Raw genomic sequence first — 15,845 nt, 5'->3', positions numbered from 1 at the left:
CGCAGACACACAGCCATCTGCCACAGGCACACATGTAGAGACACTTTCCCCTTGGTTACAGTAAGACTGACCCGCTCCAGGAAACTTTCCATACCCACATGCACGCCCTTCCCAAACCTCCCTGTTAGCTACAGGTAACACAAAAGGTTTGCATTCACACATGCTTTGGGGTTGGGTCATCACATCAGCTGGGCAAAACACGTCTGCCATATCATAAGCATCCCGCATACCCACAGAGTTATACATTGAACCTTCAGGAGGAGACGGTCTCTCTTGTTCTTTTAGTCTCTTAAGCTGAAGTTCAAGTCTAGCATTTTCCTCCTTGGCTAGGGCCATCTTCTCTGCATGCTCCGCCATTTCCTTACGTTGACGTCTGGCCCTCTCTGCCTTTCTCTCTGCATGTTCTGCTTTTCTCTTCTCAAGTTCCCGATCCAGCTCCTGCTTTCTCTGAGCAATTTCTTCATCTGCCTTCGCCCTTCTTTCAGCAGCTTCTTGGCTCGCTTCTGCTCCTTTTCATCCACATCTCTGGTTAATAACAGCACTACCAGATCTAGTTTAGAGGCCCTCTTCCCAAATTCAGTACCGGGACAGGCTGTCCAAGCGCTGGAGGGCCAGGATGGCAGGGCAGGGGGGCAGGCCTGAGACAGAGGCTTTCGGGGACAGGCAGGGGTCCAAGAAGCCGCCACGGGGGCCGAGCTGCCCAAGGTCTTATCCCGGGGAGCCGGCCCAGCGCCAAGAGGGAGGGACCCGGGGCGCGCCGGGGGAGGGGCTGTCCTGGCGGGGAGTGTGTCTAGGGCAGGTCTGCATCTGCAAGCCCAAGCTGCCCACCTGTCACTCGGGTGCCAAGTGAGGGGAGCGACACGGATCCGAACCCTGCAGGACGGAGACAGCAGGACCCCCACTGGCCCACACCCACCGGCGCCAGGCGTCCGGCTGGGGGCCCCTCTCACAGCCAACGCCCCCCCGGGACAGGCAGCACAAACCCCCCAACAGCGCCTGGGGTCTGCAGAGACCTCGCACGGGAGGGTGGGAAACGCCCCTGCAGGAGGAGAGAGCGTGAGAGCTTGTCGCAGGGGAGGGGGCGGGCGGGCGGGGGGGGGGCTCCATGGGGTGCCTTGGCTTCCTCACGCCTCGGCAGCTGCTGGCCCCGGAGCACGTCCCCGGGGGCGAGGGAAGCCTGCAGCTTCTCACTCCCCACCTCTGCATGGCTGCCCGGCCGCTCCTCGGCGAGAGGAAAACACACAACTGGGGGGGGGGATTGGTGCCTGCTGGGGACAGGGACAAAAGAGCCCTGGGATGCCGGCTGGGAACCTCTCCGACTGACGGGGGAGTGGAGGCCGCCTGGCTCCTGATTAGAACAATCGGCGCGGGAGGAGTCTCTCGGGCCTGGGGATTCTGCCCCCGGTGAGAGAAGGGAAGTCGGGGGGAGCCTGCCCCGTGTGTGAGAAGGGGATGGAGGTGTCACCCCTCCCCACGCGACCCCGAAAGCCTCAAAGATACGGAGCTCAATAAAAGGAACCCGACTCAGCAGCTTCCCTTTTACCGGGGGCTCGGACCTCCCCGCACCCTGCCGGCGGCTCGCCCACGGGTGCCATTCCCAGGGTCCCGCCCTGCCCCCTGCTTCCTGCCCCCCCTGCCAAGGGCGTCAGACACACCCCAGCCCCCAGCCCCGTCTCCCCAGGGAGTTAGCCAGCGCCCAGCACTTGGCACCCGGCGCCTCCTTGGGGTTCGGGACCTTGCTCCTTCCAAAGCACCCGGGCCCTCGATTAGCGGCTTCGTGTCCCTTTGCTCGGCGTCCTGCCGGCCACTTCGCATCCCTCCCCAGAGGCACCGAGCTCCGGGCGGCTCAACTCACCCTCTGGGGCTCTTCATTACCTTGCACCATCCGCGCACCCTCCACCGCGGCCGCTCGCTGGCCCGGAGCCAGCCTCAACCCTGCCTGCTGACACCCACGGGCTTCGGGGAGGGCGTCGGGCCTCCTTTGTGTAAGCGGGGGAATGGTCCCGCTATTGTGGGGAACTTTCCTGGCTTCTATCCCACCCCGGTGAAATGGACCAGCAAAGAGATCTGAGTCCCCACTCCCACTTCCTTTACCCCACGGCTCCCTGATCCTGAGGGCTCCTCCTCCTCTCCTGAGTAGCAGAGCCCTCGAAACCCCAACAAGGCTGGGCCCAGGTTTCCTGGGGCTTAATCCCTGACCTTGTAGTCACTAGGGCAGGAGTCAGGGTGTCCCCACTCCGAGGTGCTCTCTGCACACTGCAGGCCTTCTTGGCCCAGCGACCACTTCATAAGGTTCAAAGCAAATACAATTTATTAAACATCAACTGATTAAAGAGAAAAGAATAAGAAACAATGAGACTGGTTCAATGAGAACACACAGCCCTGCTCTGCAGCACGGGGACATCAAACCAGCAGCCTGCAGAGTGTAAGGACAGTCCAGTCTCTTCCTTAGAGGCCCCTTAGAGGCCCTGGATGTGCTGCGGGCGGGGGGGCTACAGGCTGGACACGCTTGCTCTGGCAGTGACCACACAGCCTCATGCTCTAAGTGGCCAGACCCCTCTTCCAGTCTGGCCTGCTGGGCCTCTTGGCTGGTGAGATCTCCCCGCCCAGAGCCTCTCCCTGCCCTTTGCTGGTCCCAGCTGCTCACCACACCCAGCTGCAGGCTGTGCTGCTTTGCCAGTCTCCAGCTCCTTGCGTTGCTTCTCTGTCCCTTTTGGCTCTGAGCACTGCCAGTCTGCTGCTCAGCACAGGGTCTGCGCTCCTTGGGCTGTGTGTGCCTGGCTCTGTCACTGCAGGACTGCCCCTCAGCACAGCTTGCACTCCTTGGGCTGTGTGTGCCTGGCTCTGTCACTGCAGGACTGCCCCTCAGCACAGCTTGCGCTCCTTGGGCTGTGTGTGCCTGGCTCTGTCACTGCAGGACTGCCCCTCAGCACAGCTTGCACTCCTTGGGCTGTGTGTGCCTGGCTCTGTCACTGCAGGACTGCCCCTCAGCACAGCTTGCGCTCCTTGGGCTGTGTGTGCCTGGCTCTGTCACTGCAGGACTGCCCCTCGGCACAGCTTGCACTCCTTGGGCTGTGTGTGCCTGGCTCTGTCGCTGCAGGACTGCCCCTCGGCACAGCTTGCACTCCTTGGGCTGTGTGTGCCTGGCTCTGTCGCTGCAGGACTGCCCCTCAGCACAGCTTGCACTCCTTGAGCTGTGTGTGCCTGGCTCTGTCGCTGCAGGACTGCCCCTCAGCACGGCTTGTTCCTCTTAGCTGTCTCTCAGCTCTCCCCTTGCTCAGAGAGACCCAGAACAATCCCAGCTCACAGGGAGGACGGGGCCTGGCCTCTCCCTTTCCTCACTGGCCTGTCCAACCTGTCAATCAGGCTGAGCTGGAGTGTTGGCTGCTTTCCATTGTCTCTGGGGTCTGTCAGTCTCCGGGCCCTGATTTCTCATGGACCCTTCCCCTTTTGATACTGGGAGCTGGTGAACCAAAAACTCCCACAGTCCCCTTACATTTGGCTCCCCAGAGCCAGGCGTCCCCTCTGGAGACGGCAGGTTCTGACGGATACGCCATCCCAAGTCCGGATGCCAGCTGGTGCGAAAGAGCCGGTTCCCCCACAGGGCCACGTGCACAAGAGCGTGTGAATTTGCACCCACACACACAGCCCTGGTGAACACACACACAGAGCCCTGGTGAATGCCAACGCACGCCTGCCAGAGCTTTGCTGCCCTCTCGTGGCCTGTCCCACAAACACACCACGGCTCACAACCCACTAGCCCGGCCTCCAGCCCAGTGGGCACAGAGCTCCGCTCATCCCCGTCCTTCAGCCCCCGGCCCGGGGGGGCAGATCGGTTCTCCTCTTCACACGCCACCCGCCAGCGTCCGTGGGCTGCAATAGCTCTGCCTGCTTCCCACAGGGGCCAGACGGTCTGACCCCCACCGTGGTGCCCTGCCGGCAGGGGCAAAGCCCCCTCGTCTCTGAAAGAAAGAAAGAAAGAAAGAAAGAAAGAAAGAAAGAAAGAAAGAAAGAAAGAAAGAAAGAAAGAAAGAAAGAAAGAAAGAAAGAAAGAAAGAAAGAAAGAAAGAAGACCAGCCGGGCGGGGGAGGAGGATGGACGACCGTTTCACTTTCTGCCTCAGGCACTCACAATGTTCCACTGGCTTAAACATAATGAGATTATTAAAAATAATTCCTTGGAGGGCGGCTCTGTGGGCTGGGAGCTTTCTGGGGCCCTCGGGTCACGTTTTCCAGCCTCTCTCTGCCACAGTAGGAACGGGAAACTCTGAAATTCCATGTGAGGGTCTCGTGTCGTTTGGCCCGTCCGTTAGACGCACCGGGCGCAGAGGCCGGGGAGCGCGGCAGGAACCCGTTGGACACGTCCTCAGGCAGATGCGTGGGGTTTCGAGGCAGGTCCAGTTCGGGGGTGTGGGAAGGGGCCTGGTGGGTGTGGACCCCTGACAAGGCGGCGGGAGAGCGAGCAGGAAGCGGGGTGCGAGGCTGAGGGCAGAGAAGGGTCGGGCGACCCACACGAGACGCGGGCTGCCCCATGGAAGCGGCGGAGAGCCGCAGGCCTCCTGGGGAACGGCTTCGAGCCGCAGGCTTGTGGCTGGGAGGGGGCAGGAGTTTGGGCTGGGCGCATGAGGGGCTCAGGGCAGGGAGGCGGGGAGCAGGACGGGCGCAGGACACAGACTTGCAGTGTGCGGACGGCGCAGGAGAGCTGAGGCAGAAGACTGGGGACGTGGGGGTGCAGGAGTGTGGGGGGGCTCAGTGTAGGGGAGGCTCAGATGTGCTTTTGGGGGGGAGTGTTACGATGCTGCAGCCGGATGGGGGCTTGGCCCCAACTGGGCCTTGTTGGCCAGGGTTCATTTTTAAATAAAATATCACGTCAAACCCAACGTCTTAGCGTTGCCTCTGTTAGTGAGGGGAGGGGCATCTCCCCCCGCCCCGCCAGCAACCAGCCCGCCTTCCCTAAGGCTGCTGAGCCAGGACCCCCCTCCACCGCTTCTGCCCCCGCCGCCCGCAAAGGCCGCCGCCGCCACACGTACGGGCCGTGCCGCAGGGCGCCGGGGCGGCGAGCACGGGCAGAGACGCGGCTCACCGCGGGCCCGGCCGCAGAGCGGCTGCGGGTCGGGGCCGGTTCCTCAGGAGCCGCAATCCTTTCGCTCGCCTGCTCTAGCGGGGTCTCCCCGTGTCTCTCTTTGGCCTCGGCGTCCTCTCCTGGATCCGCCCTCCGGCCGGGCCTGCTCCTGGCTCTGCGCCCCCTCTGGGGGGGGTTTGTCCTGCTTGTGCTCCGGGGTCCTCCCCTCCCCAGGGCCCCCTGCTCAGCCCCCGGGAACACCCAGCTCCCCTGGGCCCCCCTAGCCGCAGGGACCCACGGCCAGTCTCCGCCTCGCCCCTGCCTCGGGCAAACTGCAGCCTGGAACGGCCACTCAGCGCTGGCAAAGCGGGGGGTCTGCTGCCCTGCCCACCACGGCTGCCTCTGCAGCCCCAGCAGCCTCGGGCCTTGCTTCAGGCTCTGCAGCCGGGGGGCTTGCCTGGCCAGAGCCCCCCCAGCCCGGCTCTGCTCTCTCCAGGGCAACAGGCAGCCCCCCCGGCTGCAGGAGAGCCCCCAGCTGGGCCTCCTTAGCAGAGCTGCCTCCCCTGGGTTTGCCCTTAAAGGGCCAGCGCAGGCAAACGCCCCGGCCCAGGTGTCAGACAGCAATCGGCACGGGGCCAGGTTGGCAGCGCTTCAGAAGGACGGGGCCCCAGCTCGTTAAGAAGGACCCTGGTCCCACCCGCAGGGCTGCCAGGTGTCCCGTAGTCACCCGGACAGTCCGGTATTTTCGCCTCCTGCCTGGAAAAACAATTCAGAGAATCCGGGACACCTGAGCTGTCCTGAGCTGTCCTGAGCTGTCCGCTATTTTTTGAATTTTTCCCCAGCCAGGAGGCGAAAATGCCGGACACCTGGCAACCCTCCGAACACTTAGCGCCCAGCCTCCTCCCGGCTCTCAACACCCCCAGCCCCAGCCCCCATGCTTACCTGCTTCCCCAAGGCTGCCAGCACGGAAAGGCTGCTGGTCAAAAGACCTAGAGGAAGCAAGGCTTCCCCTGGGTCTTAGTGCTCACAGCTCCCCTGTTCCTATCCCTGCACTCACTCTTAAAGGGGACATGCTCTTTTAATGCTGGTTTATTTTAATGTTTTGGGGTTTTTTTTGGCTTAATAAGTCCTTGGAGTCCTTTTTTTTTCCCCTTCAACAGACGTTTTTCCCCGGTGGGGTGTTTGGTTTTTTTTTGGCAGGGGGGCGTGTTTCAGTATTTTTTGTTTCAACCATCTGGCAACCCTCCCCACCGGTACCGCCCCAGGTCCGGGAGAGGGTCTAAACTGCCAGCAGGCTGGATAGAGCTGGTCCGATGGAACCACACGACGCAGGGTCAGGGGCGGTGCGCGGGTAGCATCAGAGGGTGGCCACCGACAATGGCAGGAGCGATGTGCGTACCTCTGTGTCCGGCCTCGGGGCGGCGGGACCTCTCGGTGCGTCGGGCTGTCGTCAGGGTGTAGCTGTGTGTCGGGGCTGGGTGGAGTCTACTGACGACTGTTGCTGGGAGTCAGCCGACAATAAACCCGGCCAGGCTCCCTCCTGATGCGCGGTCCGAGGGGGCCTCTCGGAGTCGGCCGTGGCGACCCCCAGGACCGAGCGCCCGCAGCTGAATGCTCGTCCTCGCTGATGGCCTGTTGGGACCCCGGCCGGCACGTCCTGCCGCCGGGGACCCGACCGCTGAGCTGCCAAGCAAGCGAGCTCCGACCGCTGTAGGAACTGGGCGCTGACGTGACAGGAAGCTGCGCGCTAGGGAACCCCCTTCTGCACGGGTGACATCCGCCACGGGCCCGCCACCGGCTCCGCTCCACAGAGCAACAAGGCACTTTGCTTAATGGGCCCGGCAGTGTGGGGCGGAGCTAGAGTGACCCCCATGCCTGCCCAGGTGGGCCTCGCCCCACGCGCGCACCGCCCCCAGCCAAGGGGTGCAGGGCCCCATATCCCCATTGTCTTTTCTTGCCCTGGGAGTCTAGTTGCATTTCCTCGGGCTGCAGGGCTCCAGCGCGTGGCTCTCCCTGACCCACCCCGTGCTGACAAGGCCCCAGGCGTGGGGCTGAGTCCTGCCGTGGCAGCATGCCGTGGGGCAGGGGCAGCACCAAGGAGCCACAGGACGGGCCCCACAGGCGGCCCAGCTAAACAGCTTCGGTTCGCCGCCTGGGCACAAGGCTGGGCCCCGCCCCCGGCCGCTCCTGGGAGCACCCCCTGGTTCTAGCCTCCCCCAGGAGACTGTGGCCGGGAGCCACCTGAGACGGGAAGAGCCTCCAGGCTGGGTCAGGGTTAGGATCCATCCAGCCCAGGGTCCCCTCTGCCCACAGCAGCCACTGCCTGATGCCCCAGAGGAATCCTCACGGGATCCCTCCCATCACCTGACAGAGGCCAGGGACCATATTCCTGCCCATCCTCACTAACAACCATTGATGGACCAAACCGCCATGAATTTATCCAGCTCTGTTTGAACCCTGTTCATAGTTTTGGACTTCACAACATCCTCTGGCAAGGAGTTCCACAGGTTGACTGGGTGCTGCATGAAGAAAAACGTCCTTTGGTTTGTTTTAAACCTGCTACCTGCTTTCATTTGGTGAGCCCTAAGTTCTTGTGTTATGGGAACAAGTAAATAACTTTTCCTTATTTATTTTCTCCAAATCAGTCATGGTATAGGCCTCGATCATACCACCCACCCCCCCCCCTTAGTCTGCTCTTTTCCAAGCTGAAAAGTCCCAGTCTTGTTAATCTCTCTTCATACAGCAGCCGTTCCGAACCCCCAATCGTTGTTGCAGAGTATGGACAAAGCAACACTCTGCCTGCCTTGACACCTCAGATACAGACACGCCTCCTGGTGAAATCTGGGACAGTCGCCTCTCCCTAGAGATCCTCCCCCACTTCTGACTTTCTGCCCAGGCCTGCTGGCCCTTCCCACACAGTGGATTTCGCCCTGTTCGACCCAGGCCCCCCGGGAGCCCAGCCACTCAGTGAACTACAGTGCCTCTCAGTGTTACCCCCAGAGACCGCAGGGAGCCAATGGGAGGAGAGTGTGAGACTCGAATGGGAGCAGCGATCTCCATACTGCAGTCTTGTGTGGGAACAAGAGCTGGGAGACAGGCTGAGCCAGGTCTGGAGGGTGGGGCGCTGCCCCGCCTAGCAAGGACTGAGCCTTAGAACAGCAGATGTGAGTAGAACAGGGAATGTGCAGTTAGACGAGATGCAATTCATTTCTTTTATTTGGGGTTTTGTGACCTCCTCGGGGCTGAGCCATGTGCTCCCCTTCCCCACACACTGTAACTTTTAGACTGAATCCCAGGGACACCAATGTGCTTTAATCTGCCTTTTCCAATTACGCTGTAACACTTAGCAACCAAGAACGGCGCCTTTGTGTTCTTAATAAACTCCCCTTCTCAAGGCTCTGGTCTGACTCCTGGGAGACTCGGGGAGCATGTGCCTGAGTCGGAGGGGTCTGCTAGCAGGAGGCACCGTTCATTTTCCAGCTCTCTGCTGAGGGAGGGTCAAGGAGCTTGGGGGACCCCGACAGGAAGAAATTCCCAAGTGCACCTGCCTGGCTTCTCCAAGGGGTGCCGGCAGTGGGGCGGGTCCAGGGAATCTGAGACTCAGGGGAGTTTAAGCCATTAGTGGCCGGGGCCTGCAGGGCCCCCACCTTCCTCGTCCGGAGTGCCGCACGGGGGAGCAGCCCCCTGAAGCGCCTCGTTGTAAGCCATGCAGAGCGCCCCTAGCAAAGAGGAGAACTCCGGGAAGCTGATTATCTCGTCCTTGTTCTTGTCCAGATCCTCCGTGAGCCCCGTGATTTTCTCCTCCGGCAGTTTCTAGAGGCAGAGCAAAGCACAGACACTGCTGGGTACCCTGGGAGGGGAGGCTTGGGGCCCAAGAGGGACATGGGGGCCAGATGTAACGTCTCCCAGGCACCTCCTTTCCCAGCCCACCATGGTTGCTATGGGAGGCGGTTTGGTGGTGGGGCTGCAGCGAGTGGGGCTGGACAGAACGGCTCAGCCTAGACCCTCTGGGGACCTTTCCGGCCGGCGACTCTCCCACGGTGACTGGGGGCCCCTGGAGTTTCTCCACGGGGTCGATTTGTCGTGCAAAGCATGAGGACGTCCCAACACCCCGCGCACATGGGAGCCCCGTGCAGAGCACCCTGCACCCGCCAGGCCACGGCTCCCCAAGTCCGGGGGCAGGTCCCTGCTCCCAGGGGGCCCTGGATCAGCTGGGGATTGTCGGAGCCACCCGCCCACCCCTCCTTGTCTGCCGCACGGGTAGCGCAGGAGCCGACTGCGCGGGATCTACAGCCGCACCAGGGCACCCTTACGTGAGACAGGCAGAGCGAGAGGGGGCTTGGGACCCAGGCTGCAGGAACCGGGCTGCTCGGCTCTCCGGCACAAGCAAGAGAGGGGCTGGGGCCAGCCTGGACAGCTTGTGCAGCTCACGCTCACCCTCGCTCACTCTCTTCAGGGCAGGGCTCTTGTTTGTGTAGCGCCCAGCACGACAGGGCCCCATATCTGACCAGGCACCCCATGCACTAAGACAGGGAACCTCAGGACCACAGGAGGGCCCCGGCTTGCTTGGATCTAGCCCCCCAAGGCTAAAGGGGCCCCCCTCAGAATTGGGGAGCCCATATTAGCACTCCAGCCCCCCACTGCTGGCCTGGAGCACAAGATCTACTAGCCGGGGCCCCCAAGCTCAGGGGCGGGGGGGGGGGAGAAGAGTCTTTCTGCTGCTTTATGTTTTTTTATCAGTGGGGGGTTTTTTGCTTCTCCCCATGGGTCAGTGGCCCATGACCCAGAAAAGGTCCCCCCGCCCCTGCACTAACGTAAGGCAAACAAACCTACCTCCAGCAGAGCCAGCCGCTAGCCCCAGGGGTGGCCAAAGTGGCTGACGCCCTCAGGGGGTGGCTAGATTCTCCCTCAGCCCAACTCAGCTAACTCCTGGGGGGGGGGAGATTCCACCGCCCCCCATCTCCAGCCCCACTCACCGCCCCAATGGTCAGCTCCTTCTGGATCAGCTCCTTCAGCTCGCCCTTGCTCAGCGTCTTCTTGTCCCCTTCCTTTTTCGCATACTTGTAGTAAGTGAGAACCATGCACCAGAGCGCCTGGTCAAGAGGGGTCAGCGCCATGCTCCGGGCTGGGGAGAGCTGGGGCAGCGAGGGGAGACGGGTCAGCGGGGAGGCCAGGGCCCCGAGGAGCCGCCCGGAAAGGGAACGGCAGGAGCTGGACGAGCAAAGCCGCCCCCAGACCCGCCTGGGGAAGGGACCGGCCCGGACACACGGGAAGCGCCCAAGGAGCGGGGCCGGTGGGTGGCTCCCCCAGCTCCCTGGGGTGCAGGCTTCCCCTGAGCTCTGTGCCAGCCCCCCACGAGCACCCCATGGCACGTGGGCATCCGCCGGCCCCTCCCCATGGCACCCCAGGGTGCAGGGGGCGTAGCCCTGGCCCCCAGCAGAGGGAGGGAGAGGAGCTGAGGCGACGGGAGGGCGCTGGGGGCCTGGGGCAGCGGGAGGGGATGTTGGCAGAGTCTGTAACCAGCACACGCTGTATCAGAGCCGGGGGTGGGGGGGCGTCTGTGGCCACCTCCCCACAAGCCCCGCATCTGGCGGAACCGCCTGCAGCCCCCCGGCCCCGCCCACAGAGCCCCGGCCCCACGGAGCTGCCCCCCCACCCCACTCTGAGGCGCTTGCGCCTTGGCAGACGGGCCGGGGCTGCGCGGAGCGCGCAACTTGTGCGCAGGGCCCGGGCAAGCCGCGGGGGCGCCCAGCCCGGACTTGCGGGCGCCCTGAGCTCCAGGGGACGGACTCGGCCCGCCCCGCGGCGCTGCAGCGCCCTTGGGGGCCGGGCTCATCCGGACTCACCCGCCGCACGCGAACCGGCTGCAGGTGCGAAGGAGGCGCGGGGCTGCGGTGACAGCGCCGTCCGCGGGCTGCCCTTATATAGCGGCCCGGAGCCCCGCCCTGCAACCCCGTAGCCCCGCCCACTTCTGCCACTGCCGCTGTGGCTGGCCCCCGCCCTGTTCCCAGCCGGCAGGGCCAAGGGTGGGGATCAAACGCGCCATGGGCAAGGCGGGCAGGTGCCCAGGGAGGCAGAGAAGCACCTGGGCGCTGCCCTGAGTCCCAGAGCGGGGCCCGCACTGCCTGGGACGGACAGGCCTTGGGGGCAGGGAGCACCGCACAGGAAAGGAAAATGACCCAAAGATCCACTGTCCCATAGCGACTCAGGAGAGCGAGTCCCTGCCCTCGGGGGGGGGATACAGCGGGAGGGGCCGTTACGGGCCGTCCCCGGGATCCTGACAGCGACCGACACCCTAGGGGAGAATAGAGAGAGACTGAAATCCTTTGGAACCCCTCAGCAAAAACGGGGGGTCCAGCTACCCCCACCTGGGCCGGGCACTCACCTCAGAGCAGAGTGCAGAGAGAAAACACTAGACCTGGCAGGGAGCATGGAGTCCAGTCCCAGGACCAAGCAAGAGGTTCCCAAACTTTTCGGCATCACGCCCCCTTTTGATTCCTGAATCCCCCACCCCCACCCTCCGCCCAAAATAGCACCAAAACTTGAGAAAAAAAAAAAGGAACTGACGGGGCAGCAAAACCTGATGGGGGGGCTGGATCACCTCACGCCCCCCCTGGAATTTCTTCATGCCCCCAGGGGGGCACGCCCCTCAATTTGGGAACCCATCTAGATCATCTCTGACAGGCATCTGTCCAACCTGCTCTTAACTATTTCTGGTGTTGGAGATTCCACACAGAACATGGCCAAGGGGGAGCCAGTGGATGGAGGTTACTTAGATTTCCAGAAAACCTTTGATAAAGTCCCTCACCAAAGGCTCTTAAGCAAAGTTAGTTGTCCTGGGATGAGAGGGAAGGTCCTTTCATGGACTGAGAACGGGTTAAAAGACGGGAAACAAAGGGTAGGAATAAATGGTCAGTTTTCAAACTGGAGAGAGGTAATTAATGGGGTCCCCCCAGGGTCTGTCCTGGGACCAGTCGTATTCAACCTTTTCCTAAATGATCTGGAGAAGGGGGGGAACAGGGAGGTGGCAACATTTGCAGATGATCCCAAACTGCTCCAGACAGTTAAGAGCAAAGCAGACTGCGAAGAGCTTCAAAGAATCGCACCAAACTAAGTGATTAGGCAACAACATGGCAGATGAATTTGAATGTTGATAAATATTGGGAGACGTGATCCCAACAATACATATAAAATGACGGGACTAAATTAGCTGTAAGAGAGAGATCTTGGAGTCATCGTGGAGAGTTCTCTGGAAACATCCTGCAGTGAGCGGCGGCCGTCAAAAAATCAAACAATGTTCAGAATTACTAAAAAAGGGCTAGAGAATAAGACAGACACGATCTTATTGCCTCTCTATGCATCCAAGGCACGGCCACATCTTGAGTACTGGGTACAGGTGTGGTTGCCTCATCTCCAAAAAGATATGTTGGCGCTGGAAAAAGTTCAGGAAAAGGCAACAAAAATGCTTAGGGGTTTGGAGCAGCTGCCATTAGAGAAGAGATTCATAAAACTGGGACTTTTCTGCTTGGAAAAGAGGAGACTGAGGGAGGATATGATAAGTCTATAAAATCACGACTGGAAAATTATTTACTTGCTCCCATAATGTAAGAACTAGGCGTAACCAAATGAAATTAATAGGTTGCAGACTTCAAAGAAACAAAAGGAGGCATTTCATCACACAGCGCACAGCCAACCTGTGGAACTCCTCGCCAGAAGAGGTTGTGAAGGCCAAGACTTTAGCAAGGTTCAAAAAAGAGCTAGCTAGATTCATGGAGATTCTGTCCATCCATGGCTATTAGCCAGGGTGGGTAGGTCTGCCAGAGGCTGGGGATGGGCAGCAGGGGAGGGGTCACTGGATGGTTCCCAGTTCTTTTCACTCCCTCCGTGGCACCTGGCAGTGGCCGCTGTGGGCAGACAGGACCCTGGGCGGGATGGACCCTTGGTCTGACGCAGTCTGGCCGTTCTTCTGACCGGTGTCCTACAGGTCAGACTAAGTTCTCTGACAGTCTCCCCTTGCCCACTACTCCCCTTAATCCCCTGCAGCCTGGCCCCCCCTTTCCCGCGGCCCAGCCTGTCTGCCCCGATTCCCATGGCACGAGCGCCGCGGCACAGGAGGAAACAAGTCGCTGTGTACCAGTGAGGAACACAAAACCGCCGGACCCGCCCCTGCGGGCACCTGCAGCCCCACCCGCCCCGTCATGGGGTGTGATTGCTCATCAGGTCCTGGCGAGCCAAAAGCCGAAGCCCCATTTCCATGAGAACAGGGCAGGGCCCGTTCCCAGTCACCGGACCGAACCGGCATTCGCGCTGGTTTCGGAACATGCCCGGTTCCCCGCTTTGCCACGGTCTGTCTCCCGCCCTCTGGGAGAAATGGAACCCGGCCCCGCACACGGGCCCCACTCCGGTCTGCGAAGCCAGGCCCGGCATGTGACCGGCCCGGCCCCCGAGTCACCGCCACCCTGCGGGAAGGGAGGCGGAGCCATGCTCCCGCCACTCTGCTCCAAACGCGGACCGTGCCCCCTCTGCCTGCCAGGCGCGGGGGGAAGCAAGTGGCCTCGCCCCGAAGCCGTGGGACGGGCCCTGGCAGAGCCAGGCGGTGGCCTCGAGGGATGGGCCCAGGATGGCCGTTCCTGGGCTCCTCGGAGCAGAGGCCGACGCGAGGAAAGGTGCCCGGCATGGGGAGCAGCGGGCGCTTGTATTGGTCTGATCGCGGCAGGGGCGGATGCTGATGCTCGCCTGGGCCCACCGGCCTCCTCACAGAGTGTGGGTCGGACGAGAGCTACCGCGGGAAAGTGCCTGCTGAGATTCCCACAGTTCCAGCTTTACAGGCCCCTAAAACACCATCACAGACTCCTAGAACCCCAGGCCGGGCAGAGCCCTCAGGAGTCATCGAGTCCAGCCCCCTGCCCAAGGCAGGACCAACCCAACTCAATCATCCCGGCCAGGGCTTTGTCAAGCCAGAACGTAAACACCTCTAGGGATGGAGAGTCCCCCCCTCCCTAGGGAACCCAGCCCAGCGCTTCCCCACCCGCCTAGGGAAATAGTTTTTCCAAAAGTCCAACCTAGACCCCCCCACTGCAACTTCAGCCCCATTGCTCCTGTTCTGCCACCTGCCCCCACTGAGAACAGCCTCTCTCCAGCCTCTGGAACCCCCCTTCAGGGAGTTGCAGGCTGCTCTCAAATCCCCCCTCACTCTTCTCCTCTGCAGACTGAACAAACCCAAATCTCTCCGCCTCTCCTCGTAGGCCATGTGCTCCAGCCCCCGAATCATTCGGTTGCCTCCGCTGGACCCTCTCCGATGCGTCCACATCCTTTGTGTAATGGGGGGCCCAGAACTGGATGCAAAACTCTAAATGTGGCCTCACTATTGCTGAATAAAGGGGAATAATCTCTGCTCTAGATCTGCTGGCAACGCTCCCCCACATGCTGTCAGCCTTCTTGGCTGCCAGGGCGCCGGCTGACTGCTAGGCGAGCGTGCTCTGAGTAAATGCCCTTCAGCCAAGCGTGCGCATTCCCAAGCGGCCTGGCTCTTTCTCTGCTGAAAGTCTGATGCCAGGGCAGGCTGGGGAGGCCAGGACGCTGCCAGGGTTGGCAATGAGCTCCAGACCGTCGTGCAGGTGAGACCCACCCGTGGCGGTTAGCCAGGCTGGCAGGGCGGGGGAGCCTCCCGCTGTCTGCCAGGGCTGGAATGGGCGATGGGGGAGGGATCCCTGTTTAGTTCCCTCCCTCTGGGGCCCCTGGCAGTGGCCACGGTGGGCAGCCAGGGCCCTGGGCCGGAGGGGCCTTGCTCCGACCCGGGCTGGCTGCTCTGCTGTGCTGTGCTCGCCCGATGGAGATGTTGTTTGTGTGGGCGCGAGTGGGTGTAAATTGTCGTTCACAGACATGGAGCAACAACACTGGAACCCGCCTGGATGTTCTCCCCGCACTGCAACCGAGGCGATGCCCAGCCGGCGGAACCGACGGAACCGGTACAATTAGCGCCACGTGATCCAGGCCTTCAGCGGCCGGGATCCCAGCAAGACGTCGTGTCCCTCCGAGACGGGCAGCGGGAGGCCGGCGGGTTGTCTCCAAGCCCGGCCGTTCTTACGCTCCGCGCTCCCGAGCTCGGGGGGACTGGTCGCCTTCCCGGCCCGAGTACTTGTGGAAGGTGCAGACCAAGGTGGCCAAGGCCTGTTCCACGGGGGTGTCTATGGCGCACGGCCACATCTGTCTGGAAGAGAACAGGGCCCGGAAGGGGCTGCTCCCTGGGCCCGGCCACAGACTAGAGACCCGAGGCTCATGGGACAGCAAAGGTGAGACCTGGCTGGGAGCCAAGGGTCCTCTGACTTTTCTACCATGTGTGGAATAAATATTGTTCTGTGCACCAAGGCATGAGCAGATGTGCACCACCCGTAGAAACACAGGCTGCCAGCTGTGGGCTCTGCTATCACATGGACGCCATTGGAATCTCTTTTGGGGGCTGCCCGAGCGCCCGGCTTCCCGGGAAGACTGGAAGGAGCTGCGCAAGGCAGACGGGCAGTGCCCGGACAGCTGGGTGCTGGGTCAGAGGGGGAGGGCGGATACCTGCCCAGGCATTCAGAGCTCGGCTTCCGCTCGGCACCTTCCGCTTTCCACATGCTGGCCAGCCCAGCGCTGGTGTTCTGCTGGGCAGGACAGTTTGGGTGACCATATCCCCCAGCTCAATACAGGCACCTGGGAAATGACTCGTATTCAAGCAAGTTCAACACCAAGCAAACAGAACGCCAGGGCACACGGAGCATGCAGGGCGGGTGTAGCCAGGGTGC

General features: G+C 61.8%; 2 protein-coding genes across 2 annotated transcripts in view; both read right to left on the bottom strand.

The window, feature by feature from the left end:
* LOC142819607 (protein S100-A1-like) overlaps positions 1 to 1,978 on the bottom strand; it is a 36,242-nt gene extending 34,264 nt beyond the window's left edge. Inside the window, exon 1 of the mRNA XM_075907826.1 lies at positions 1,876 to 1,978. Within this exon, the coding sequence (XP_075763941.1) occupies positions 1,876 to 1,885 (10 nt within the window). The 5' untranslated portion in view covers positions 1,886 to 1,978. The remainder of the gene's footprint in view (positions 1 to 1,875) is intronic.
* Positions 1,979 to 8,259: 6,281 nt separating this feature from the next.
* On the bottom strand, positions 8,260 to 11,048 carry LOC102454638 (protein S100-A6-like). Its single transcript, XM_075907478.1, has 3 exons — positions 10,908 to 11,048; positions 10,038 to 10,196; positions 8,260 to 8,874 (listed from the first exon to the last, which is right to left on the bottom strand). Exons 2-3 carry the CDS (start codon positions 10,176 to 10,178, stop codon positions 8,680 to 8,682), a joined length of 336 nt encoding a protein of 111 aa, XP_075763593.1. The 5' UTR covers positions 10,179 to 10,196; positions 10,908 to 11,048; the 3' UTR covers positions 8,260 to 8,679.
* Between the last annotated feature and the right edge of the window lie 4,797 nt (positions 11,049 to 15,845).

Source organism: Pelodiscus sinensis, chromosome 24, assembly GCF_049634645.1.
Source record: "Pelodiscus sinensis isolate JC-2024 chromosome 24, ASM4963464v1, whole genome shotgun sequence".
Lineage (NCBI taxonomy): Eukaryota > Metazoa > Chordata > Testudines > Trionychidae > Pelodiscus > Pelodiscus sinensis.
The sequence above is the reverse complement of the archived record's forward strand: the minus strand, read 5'-3'. Positions and strand labels throughout refer to the sequence as shown.